This window comes from Brachyistius frenatus, unplaced genomic scaffold, assembly GCF_029030835.1.
Source record: "Brachyistius frenatus isolate BFR_SWC_R1_liver_20210118 unplaced genomic scaffold, ASM2903083v1 Contig_4, whole genome shotgun sequence".
In the NCBI taxonomy this organism is placed as follows: domain Eukaryota; kingdom Metazoa; phylum Chordata; class Actinopteri; family Embiotocidae; genus Brachyistius; species Brachyistius frenatus.
The window spans coordinates 7,793,775-7,806,013 of record NW_027210603.1 but is presented as its reverse complement, the minus strand read 5'-3'; the positions used below and the strand labels follow the sequence as shown (position 1 = coordinate 7,806,013).

The window sequence follows — 12,239 nt, the reverse complement described above, 5'->3', positions numbered from 1 at the left end:
GGAGAGAGGAGGTGCAAAAAAAAAATAGAGACAGAGAAAGAGCGAGAGAGAGAGAGAGAGAAAGACAACCCAGTTTGCAGAAAAGTACCGAGGCAAAAAGGCTCAGAGATGGAAAACCGCATACACAATTAGATCATGAACTAAATTTCAAATAAATTATAGGACACTTTGTGTGCTGAACAAAGTGAGTGGCATTGAAACGCTATAGAATATGATTACGTCATATTACGGCCATGGGCTATAGCGACCTACATAAAATCAGGGTCAATAAATACATGTGACAAATAAGCAAGGACTGCAGCTTGCTGCTGCTGCTATCTATCCAGGTCATGCTACTACCTTTTAGTGGGCTCAGTTTATGTCTCCTTTGATCTAGTTCTCTAAGGGTGGCCTTAACTGTGCCAGCAAATCCACGTGGGAACAGGAACAACGTAAAAAGACAGGAAGAGTCCTTTACCAAGGCTCAGCAACACAGTAGACATTTAGCTCAAAGCCAAAATATCCAATAAATTACAAGGCTCCTTTCTTTTCTCTGGTAATGACCACTTGAGGGTCCTGGCAATAGATCCTGTCTATTCTTTAGTATCCCACCCAACTCTAGCCTAGTATCCAGAGAAAAAGTACCAGTGGGGAGGAATTAGTGTCACCAGAACCGTCTAGAGGTTTGGATGTTTTCCCAGCTTTCTCAGGACAGAAAAGCTTTTCTTCTTCCCCGTTATGTTTGTTTGCGGTACGAGCCTGCAGGCTACCTGGGATGATCAGAAGGGGCAAGAAGCTTAGCGTAGATAAGAAAGCCTACCATGTCCACCAAATACCCACATTCGTTCTCCGTGTGTCTGCCAAATCAACCCTGTGTGTGCACCCCGGCCTCAGAAATAGACACAGAGGAGTGTCGTGCCAGTGAGCTCTGCCAGATCTACAATGTCACCCTGTTGGCTCCAACTCACTGGGAACAACAGCTGTTTTCTGTTTTAACTGCAAAGCCTTGAGTTACACTGCTGTACCTGTTCATCAAGCATAACGTATCGATCTGTATCCCTTTCATGCGCTGCCAGCAGGAGCCACAGGCTCTCTGCACCTCGATTTAACAGCCCGGTAAACAGAGAAAGAGCATGGGAAGAATATAGGAGCCCTTCACATACTGTTTACCCATGTGACCCACTGCTCTATGCTGGGAGGCCATCTGGTCCAATCCCTCACACCAGGCAAGAAGCCCTGACCTTAGAGGACTCAACATGGCAGGGTGTTTTTAAAAAAAAATAATTTTTTTATACTCTACATGCAATGATAAGACAAGGAAATTTGAAGGAAAAAGGGTACCTGACTGTCCAAAATATGTTGGTTTGTTGTTGCAGGGCTTAAATGCAGCAGGGTAGTGTTTGCAGTCTGACTTCTCACAAAGACAAGAGGATCCACAATGAGGCCCAGCTATTAGAAGATGACTCTCAGACTGATTAGATCCGCAACACTTAACGGGCGGGACGTTCAGCAAATAATGGGGCATTCAAAGCGGAGGCCAAACAGTCAATACCACCCCACACATACCAGAGCCTTCATCCTTTTAGTGCTCCCGGCCTCTAAAAGAGGCGTTCCTTCCCACACTGAGAAAACGATCTGCGCAGGCTGCGTTCCCTGTTATTCAGCCCTGTGTTTGTCATCACTCATTCTAAATGCAGTGTTTGTATCTGAATTAAAAACAAAAACAACTCTTCATGGACTTAAGTCATGAACATCAAGTAAAAGAAAGCTGAGGCTCTGCCTCCCACTCCCAAATCCAACATACTGAAATATTTCCCACACACCCCAACAGGAGACCAATGTTTGAGGGTCTACCGTTGAGGCCACAGCTGACGAGTTTAGCAGCACGGGGTGTTGCGCTCGCAAGAGGGCTGTTCCCTTTGGGTAAATAAACAGCAATTTGAGCTGAGAGCGAGCCTGCTGGGCTCTGTTGACACGACCTGATAAGCAGGAAGACGGGCTGGTGTGCAGGTTCCGAATTCACTTTTGGTAAAACACAAGAGACACGTTGGTTTGTCTAACACAGAGGTTCCCAAACATTTCAGGCCGTGTAACCGCTGTGCACCAAACTACCACTTCTCACCACAGATACCAGCAATGTTTTATCATGAAATAAAATTCATTGATTTAACAGCAAAATAGAGCAAAGAATGTATTAATGCGAATCCTCACAAAGATCAGTGAAAATCAGCAGAAGAGGCGCCTAGAAACAGCGATGTGTGGCCAGCAGCTCTCGCTCTTGACTGCCGACTCCTCTGCAGCATTGAGAGGTTCCTCTGATCCCGTCAGGTCTCTTATCTTTTGTCTGTTTTTCACACCTTGTAGTCATTTTAAAGTGCCATTCGTTTCAAAGTCATCAACTGAGGAGTCAAGAGTCTGACCGGGTCGAGCTGAAATTAGCATTATGCTATGTCTGCCTAAGCACAGGTAATTTTTATTTATAAAATATTCACGATTAACCTCAAATGCTTCCATCATTGTAATGTGATCGGTATATATATATATATATAATCACTGTTGCTTTTAATAAAATGAACTGAAATGACTTTTTCTGTGTGTTCCTCACACCAAACGTTTAGGAATAAATGTTCTCATACAAATAAGACTCGTCTTCTTTAAGATATAGAACGAAGGTCAAAACACTTTGATTTCTTTACATTTAAAATGAAAATCATTCATTTATCCTCACCATATTAAAACCGTCATGACTATCAAAAGGAGATAACAGTGACTCATTTGCATGAGGTGGATTAACACAAATATAAATGAGCAGGATAGCCACGTTCTTTGTAAAAACTATGTACTGTATGGGTGTACTGTATCTGATACCTTGTAAATTAAACTCAGGCGATCCCCTGACTTGAGAAGCAGACATAAAAGTATAGTGCAGCGCTCCAAAGGCAATCTGCTCCACGCTGCAAATGTTCATAAAAGGTCTGGAATGCAGTCTGCACCAGCTCAGCGGAGTTTAGCTCAACACAGGTTTTATATTGATCTAAAATTAACTTGCAACACACATGGTCCTGTGACTGAAGCACACAGTACCTGATTTACCTCTGGGGGAAACTCAATCTAATTGAGCCAGACCTGTATGCCAGAGGACTCATGTTCCGGGTTTGTGCAGTCCTAAACCAGCAATTCACTGCCTTCAGTAAACACGCAAACATAGACGATTGGAGAGCAGCTGGATTTTACAGACTTTAGGATGACACAAGCCTTAATAAATATGAACTTTTAAAAAAAAATTATTTTCGGGACCTATTTTTCCAAGTAGTATCGCTCACTGAGAATTTGCGTTACTTCTACATTTAACATACTGTTTCACTGAACTTTTGATCACCCAACAGAGTTGGTCTAAGGTCTAAAAGATATGAAAACTAAAGTGTGAAAATGCCGTGTCCTTTTTACTCTGGTGTCTAATAACACACTCTGTGCTCTCCCATGGTACACAGGGTCTCTGTCTCCCATTTGGGTCAAGGAAACACTGCAGCAGCCCAATGTTACTCCACAGCCACTAGAAATGAAGCTCCTTCAATTGTGAGAAGAAAAAAAAAAAAAAAAAAATCTGTACAAACAGAGCTCACCACTGAGACCAAGAGGCCAAAACTGACAAACACACCTTCTTGACCGTCATGTAACTCCCAGTCATATTGAGCCAACGGCTTTCTGAAGGAGAAATACTGTGTCCATCATCCACAATTTATAGTCAGCTCCAAAAATAACTAAAGCTGAGAGCAGTTTCCCAGAGAGGGGAAACAACAGAATACAGCTCATGGAATCTGACCCATTGTTCAAAGCCAACGCCACAGTGTAAATGGCACGTTTCCCAGCAGCAGTAAACATAGAGGGCTGGACAATACATTCACTAGAAATAGGGCAACAAGCAACCTTGTATCATTGTCCTCCAACTCAAATACCAGTGTGGTTGTTGATTTCATCAAAAAGATAAACTATACAGCGAAAAGAATAGATTGTTTTCTCTGGGTAGCAGAGTTTAGGCTAAACTATAGCAGCAGTGTTTTATCAGATAATGTAGTAACGGCTAAAGTGGCATTGTTGCATTCCTGATCAACAAGACAGATCACCTTCAGAAACTGAGCTAAATGGGAGTATTACTGAATTAATTTATCCATAAACTTGTTTATGTGAGATAAAACACAAAACTAGCAACCCAGTTAAGCTCCCATTGATATCTCCGTACTCTTGTAAGGTAAACGCTAAACCTTTTTCAACAACAGACTATTCTAAGCTGCTGCCTGTGACTGTCCCTTGTGGACCGAGGCAGGCGGCCTTCTCACACAGGGCCTGCCATTCATCCAGGAAACCTTAGCACTGCTGTCACCGGGCAGCAACAAGTGCCAAGGTCCACCCTGGTGTATTTACAGACCTTCGACTTCCTATTTAGAGACATAAAACATTCTTTCTCCTCAGATACTGGCTTAAAAATAAATCAGCACTCTGAGGAAAGGAAGGAATTGTAAGAAAAAAAAAAAAAAAAAAAAGAAATCATCAAACCGTACAGACACAAAACGATTAAAAATGAAGAAACGTTGAGAAATCACTGGCAATTTGCTCACGCAGAACAAGCAGAGGCCTGTACCTCAATATAATACAAGGAGTAATCCACCTAAAGCAGACTTCGGTTTGGTTTTGTATAAACCATGTACAAAGTCTATTCAGCGTGGCTGCTAGGCAACCTGCTTATCTAAATATTGTAAAACAAGACCGGGGACATAGATCGACTACTGAGTGCTTTGGCAGCAGTTCCAGTAGCTGTGACTAACGCAGAGCGTAACCGTAAACCTGGCATGCCGAGCGCTGCTGTGGCCACGATCCGGTTTTCTGGCGTGAAGAGGGCCGCAGCTCTAGCGTGTGTAACCCTATCAGCAGCACGCCAAAGACAAAACTGCACTGAAACAAAACCACTTAAAAGGTCTCGCATTACATCAGTTCTGATTTCCATTTCTTTTTCGGTTCATAAGGGAGGTCTAATTTCTATATAAAAACTGTGAACGTGTCAAAACGCTCAATCCGTGGAGAAATTTACATAGCAACCGTGCTGTTTGGACCTCTTCAATTTTGTGAAATCACAAACTAACGTTTATCTCGTATGTCCGACCTCAGTGAAGCTTCCTGTCAGACAATTAATGTGGAAGACAACACAATGCGGTTGTTCCATTGAGGAGCAAGTCGGCAACAAAACCGACGAAAACCCGCGATGAGTCATTCAGAAAAGCGTCTACTAAACAGAACAGAGGGTCACTGATATCAATGCGCCTTAAAAATACAAATCCAAAATAGCCTGTTTTTTGGTAGAGCTCCAGAGAGAAACTGATAAGAGATGTAAAACTATGTAGTGGTGTTTTTTTGGTTCTTAAAAAACACAAAATATCTTCTTATGGATATCAAGATGAAATCAAACACCGGCAAAAGAGTAAAATGAGGGGCGTTTAAAATATATACAGCAGATATATCAGTTTGCCTACTTTGTATCTAGTAACAACAAAATAAATATTTTTTCGTAACACAGTGCACTGTGTTACTAAAAAAATATTTATTTTAGGGTTAAAAAAAAAAAGATATTAATCTCACAAAAACTAGGTGACAATGATAACTCGGCTACCTACTGCTCATTAATGCAGATGACATGCAACGTTCTCCTTATAAAAAGCAGAATTCAGCTCTTACAGAGGTGTAGGTTTGGTTCCTAAACGCCTCCAGTGAACAAAATGTTTCTGTTGGAAACAGACGAGGTGTGTACGGCTCGTCACAGTGCCGGATGTGGGAGTGTGCTTCCACGCTGCACCCAGAACAATCGCGGGGAGAGTGCACATGTTTGAGATGACAGAAAATAATCCCGCACCTGTCACTCAAACAGTCTTTGGCCCCTTTTGTTTAACACCTCCCATTCCCGCTGTGTCACCAGAGTCAGAGGTCAGGGGGAAAAAAAAAAACCTCACGGCACAATCGGGCGTGTGTGCTGCATAGAGTTTACCAAACAGGCTGGCACATGGGCCGCTCCCTCTGTGGCAGAGCGATGTAGGTCTGAGAGCTCAGTAGCCCTCATAAACGTTAACGCTCGGGGTTTGAATGCTGTTTACTTATCTTGTTCTGTGACTTTAACAGTGATGTTTTGTAAATGAAACTCACGGGGCTGCAAGCTGCCCGTCTTGTTTACTCTTCGGCCCATTGTTTGAATTACAACCGATTTATTCATTACAGTGAACCCTCGCTATAACGCGGTTCACCTTTCACGGTCTCGCTGCTTCACGGATTTGCATCGTGCATTGTGTTCTGCATTCTGATTGGCTAAACAGTCTCTCCGCTTCTTCTCTACCTGTTTGTCAATAACGTTGCGGTTTAATATGTACACGTACGTAAAACAGCTTGCCAAATTAAAAATAATCGATGGTGGCATGTCGGTTTATAAGAATCTTTTTGCCCAGAAGAAAAAAGAGCGACAACAACTACCGATAACTATGTTCTTCTCTCGAAAAACCACACCTGCACCGCCGGCTTTAGAAGAAAGAACCGCTGCAGAGCGGAGTCAGGATGCAGCGGCTCAGTCAGAAGAGCAGTGAAATACACGAGTCACTATTTGTCCTACTGTACTTTGTATTTGTTTTCATAATCATTTTTCATTTCCTCCCGTTCTAATCCAATGACTCGGGTCGCAGTGGGGCGGTGCCGATCTCAGCAATTTGAAGCCTTCAGTTCGTATTGATGATTAAAATTATTATTTTACAGTACAGTAGTTATTTGTAAAAAAAAAACATTTATACAGTACTTTTATTTGTTAAACAAATGCTTGGGCTTGTAAAAAGGTTTTGTTCTTTGGTTTCAATGTATTATGGAGTATTTCATTGTATAATAATTGTAAAAAAAAAAAAGGTTACTACTTCACGGATTTCACCTATCACGGTTTCTATTTGGAACGTAACCCCCGCGATAAACGAGGGTTCACTGTATTCCAGAAACTCGACACTTGTGTTACATATTCCGACAATGTATTCTTCTGTAGGTTATTGCTACTGCTACTCAAAAGTGTGGAAAAAAATCAACGGACAAGAACTTTCGGTGACTTGACGAGACCTTCGACAGATGACCGTATAATTTGTCTTACCAAGGGGACTTTCAAAAGCCTGCTTACTTTTCAGACAGCGTTCACAAAAACCTGAGATAAATTTTAAACAGCTTCAAATGGGTCAATATCTTTCCTCTGGACTTCAAACCTCCTCCGCTTTCCTCTCTTCCTCCCAAACGTCAACAGCAGTTGTCAGTGTCCATTCCTCACTCACCGTGTGCTGACATTGGCAAACAAGTTCGGGGGTCGTCTTTCAGGGCCAGACACGTGAGGCACTATAGAGCCGGCCTTATGCGAGAGGACCCAGGCACCAAGGTGGCCGGTTGCCAAGGAGGGGGGAGAAGGGCGGTTGGGGGAGGGGGGGGGGAGAGAGAGAGAGGTAAAGTACTTTAAGACCAAACAGCCGGGCAGCCACATCCCTGGCAGAGAGAACTAAGCTCGCATAGAGGGATAAAGATGAAGAGAGGCGTGGACTCCTCCAGAGCTCCCCGTCGACGGATTCACCTCTACACAGTCCTGCACAGTCTGTATAGGGTGCTAACAAGCTGTTGATATTGGGCGTGATGCTGCGGAGTCCCATGGTATGCACATATATGCAAACAAATTCCTGTAAACTCAAGCCCAGAAATTCTGCAGCAACCCTTTCACAAGGAAATGTCATCATCACCCAGTAAAGAGCAGTAAATATACTTCCAGTGAACGTTTTGCCTGATATTGCCTGAGAAAAGTCTGATTGGCATTTCTGAGTCACTAAAATGAAACGTGAAACCGCAAGAACCAGACGGTCCGGTTTGGTCAGTGCCGTATGCCCGGCTTGCGCCAACTAATCTGAACATCGGGTCCGTTTTAAAACCTGGTAACGTTTATTTTGGGCGTTTGCACCTTGTCAATTTGTATTGTGTTTTCAGCACAAAGGAAAACAACGGACATCGTCGACTGCTTGTGAAATACGAGCACATGCACATATCGATCTGATAGAAAAGTCTGAAAAAAAAGACGAATTTTTGCTGCAGTAGCAAACAGTTTCTTATCAAACAAGTCTGTCAGCTCTCTGGGAATAGAAAGAAATCGGGTACCCAGGTGACAAGAATTCCCTGTGATGACTCAGTCATATGCATCACAAAGCCTGTAAAATGCACCCCTATTCTGAAGCCTGTGATCAACCAGAACAATGCAGACTATTGTCAGATCTACAGGCAGACTTCATTCAAGGAGAACTCTCTGTGTTGCCTCCACACAGGGGAGCTCAGCCAATCAGCCACGTTGGGGAGGAGCTTTGGACATGTAGAGGAGGTCTGGGGTGACCTCCTTCAACAGCTGCCCTAATCCAGAACTAGAGACGGTTTCCCTTCTCCATTGGCACTGGATTAGACCGGATCTCACAAGGTCGCTCAGCCACCTTCATGCAAGGCCAGTTTTTCCCATGCTGCTTTCCAACTAGCAATTTTACATGGCCTAAGTGAATGCGTTCCTGTCAAAATGTTCACCCCCACTGCAACAAACTGATTCTTCATGAGACGCGAGATAAAAGTGCCTACCTCACCGCCGCTTCCAGGACAACATTTTTGTGTTGGCGGTTGAATGTTCCTTCCGATACCCTGGCTGTAATCCGCCTACAAACTAAATGCAGAGAAACAACGCTCTGCACTTTCTGTATGGAGAGTATTGTCTCGTCCCGCCATCTTGCCTTCTCCCACGGATGGCGCAGCTTTCAGCAGAAACGCTGGGAACTTCCGGCCCCTTCACTACTCTGCTCAACAGTCACCGTGTGTCTGAGATCCCACTCACCAACAGGGTCAGTAAACTCCCTTTTATAGGGGAAAGCCTGACCAAACAGAAGTCCCTGTCCTTCCTAAAATCCACCCCTTCCCTTATTTGAAGAACATATGCGAACTTTTCAGGTCAGATAAGACTTTGGACGAGAGTGAACATGTGCAGGAGAGGCTGAGGACGGGATCAGTGTGTTTACCACATACAGGACGGCCTTTCTGGCCAGCACACCAGCTGTCGGAGCTGGAACAATGAGGTCACTTGTCCAAACCAGAGAAAAAAAATGAATGAACCTATTAGGATATAATTGTGCTTAATAACCCTAAATATTAATTATCCGAACTCAATATTGTAAAACCACTCAGGGTCGTGTATGTTATAAATGAATGTGTTCTGCACGGCCTTTTAAATATATACTCAAGCATTCAACGTCTGTGCGCCGCCAACACAACATTTCCATCAGTAGCTGACCTGTTTGCCTACCACCAGTAGCAGTTTGTAACTTCATTTTGAGTAGAGTCACACCATCCCCCCCCACCGCACCCCACCGATTCCTCCCCTGCTGACATGACAAACGAGGCCAGAGTCTAATCCCGAAGCAGAGTTACAGGGTGAGAGGGTTAGTGGCGGGCCAAGGAGACACACACAGGAAAGAAACGTCCAGATTGTCCTGTAGAGGAAGTGAAGGTGCAGACGGCAGGCTCTCTCGGATTAGAAATGCAGAGCAGCCTGGTGGAGATGTTGACGCTGGGTCTACGCGGGCCTAAAGGGGGAAGTGGATTAAAATTTAAGAGGCCATCACAGCGGATCAACACGGAGGGGCAGATTAATATGTTCCTAATAACAACAGACATTAAGGTTGTGGTAGAGTGATGTTGTATTTCAGAGGAAGAACATTTCTGGATGTCATCATGTTTCATCCATGTTACACTTCTGTTTTTTTGTGTGTATTGTGTAGTTTTCACGTGGACCTCATTTATGTTTTGCATTGAAACATCTTACTAACACTACATGAACCTGTTCAACTCATCCTTACAGCTTATCTGAACGTGCCACAGGTTATTATACCCTGTAAATGCTAATGAGTGGTGATCAGCACTCTTTGCATCAGGCTCAACCTAGTGTGGGCCAGGAAGTTGAATCAGCCTTTAATCCCCATAGAGGGAAGGCTCAAAATGTTGGGGGTTGTACAGGTACAGATAAATGCGTTTGGGCAGATCACCTTAACCTTCCTCCCGTGTGTTACTGTGGCAGGACAAACAGAATCAGATGAAAAGTGTGTTTTGAGTGTTAAGAGCAAAAGAGTGAAAGGACATGACCAGGATTACAGTACAGGAAAGAAGGGGGTAAAAGCAAGAACATTTGGCTTGATGCTGCGTGTCTAAAAACTCATCCAATCACAGTAATTGTAAGATTTCCATGTCACAACCCAATGAGCTGTTACCATTAAGGCACAAGCTTCAAAATCAAGAGGAAAATGAACTTGTCTATTGCCAGATCCTCCGTAGGATGGACATCCGGTGCTGTCTTTGTCAAAAGACCCAATTTTGATTGATTCTGTTGTGGTAAAGGTAGGAGGTGGTCCTCTTTTGTCTTCAGACAGTCTTCTTTACTAGGGTAAAGAGTGAGACAACATCCTATTGTGATTCCTGCTCCTCACAATGACAAGCTCATGAACAGAAGAGAAGTTTCAGGAGGCACCAACACCACATGGACTATTGTCTTCTGCCATCTTGCCTCCTCTGTCTGCGATGTTGTGATAAGACAGAAGCTACAACGCTGGACAGATAAGAGAAGTTTACAGTACGGTTGCAAAAAAAACGGCCTATTTTCAATAGCTATTAATTTGTCGATTATTTTCTCGATCGACTGATTAGATGTCCGATCTTTAAAATGTCAGAAAATGGCGAAAGATCTTTTGTGCGACTAATCAATTAATCGTTGCAGCTTTACTTTACACATCTGCAGAAAGCAACACCATGTAAATTCTCCCAACAGTCGTCAGATGGACACCAGCTGGGCAGGGAGGCACCCAGGAAGTCAGGTTGGCGTGCCAAGCCAAACTAACAGCTCCGGGCTATATGAACTACATCTGACTGAAGGGATTGCTTGTCAGACGGCCTATGTGGCACAGCACTCAACAACACATGTGGGAGGAGGAATACAAGACATCAAAGGCTCTCATAACTCAAAATTTCTGCCATCAAGTTTGAACTACATGACGGCGCTGAAGAATCTCCATCTGAGCTGTGTGCTGTTGAAGGAAAAATATCGAGGCTTATCCTGCACATCTCGGTAGCTTTAAAATAGACTGCGGGGATTAAAGCACGCCTGCCTCAAGCAGCCCAGCAAAGTTTTCATGCACATCTGCAGTCAAAGCAGACGGTGAAGAGACCCGACATGTGGAGATCAAACCAGTGGCTAAAGAAAGCAAAGGGCCACCAGTCAAAATGAGAGAAACAAATGGGACTGTGGAACATTTGCCCTCAGTTTAGGTTACTGGTCTTTTAACCACAGCAAAGAGAGAAGTTACCCCCGGAGCCAATTTGTGGACGAGTTGAAAGCAACATCCAAAGACGGGGTGCTGCTGCTGCTGGTGGTGACAGAAAAACGAAGAAAGTTAAGCTTTAAAGTCCCAGTGCAGCTGCTGAGGCTGTGGCTGATTAAACAAATCGTAAAACGTAGCTTTAAGTGTCAAACAACAGCTTCGAGCTAACGAGCTACAAAAATAATTAGCATTGTTTGTAAATTGTAGGTTAAATGTGCAGTAAATAAAGGAGCAACAGAACTAGACGTGAATTTCAGAGCGCTTTAACGACGCTTTACGTCAAATAACTTTTTTTTTTTTCTTTTCTTTTCCATTTACGCGCTTAAAACATGCGAGGTTTAAAAGTATCTACAGGTACTTGAGTGAAGTGGTCGTGTCCACTTGTCTCGTCTCTGTCCCCGGAGAGCTGTCGGTGATTAAAAAAAGAGGCAACGCCGCTTCGGCTTCGAAACTTTCTTTACTTCAGTTTGTACCGCTTTACAAAAAAAAAAAAAATTTAAAATTAAAAAAATTCAAAGTTCGCTTACCTTGTCCCGGCCATTTTCTTCACATTGTAAACGAGGTGCGATTTAAAGTGGAAAACTCTGTTCTGTAGCTGCTTTCGGTTATAGAGGTTCGTTTTTAGTGAGCGGTCCGAGGGGGAGAGTGCGTAACAGGACGGTCCTCCGCTGGTGAATCCGAGATGGAGTCTCCGCCTCTGCACGTGAGTCATAGGTTGCTGGGATGAGGGGGTCACCCGGTCTACCCCCCACCCCACCCCACTCCTCTACTCCACACACACACACACACACACACACACACACACACACACACACACCC

At 43.8% G+C, this 12,239-nt stretch overlaps 1 protein-coding gene across 2 annotated transcripts in view; it reads right to left on the bottom strand.

Annotated features, from left to right (window-relative positions):
• The window catches only part of arhgap46a (Rho GTPase activating protein 46a), a 31,666-nt gene extending 19,585 nt beyond the window's left edge, over window positions 1–12,081 (bottom strand). For both annotated transcript variants that reach the window (XM_069713612.1, XM_069713619.1), the window contains exon 1: window positions 11,948–12,081. In XM_069713612.1, coding sequence (XP_069569713.1) covers window positions 11,948–11,961 — 14 coding nt within the window. In that variant the 5' untranslated portion in view covers window positions 11,962–12,081. The remainder of the gene's footprint in view (window positions 1–11,947) is intronic.
• Between the last annotated feature and the right edge of the window lie 158 nt (window positions 12,082–12,239).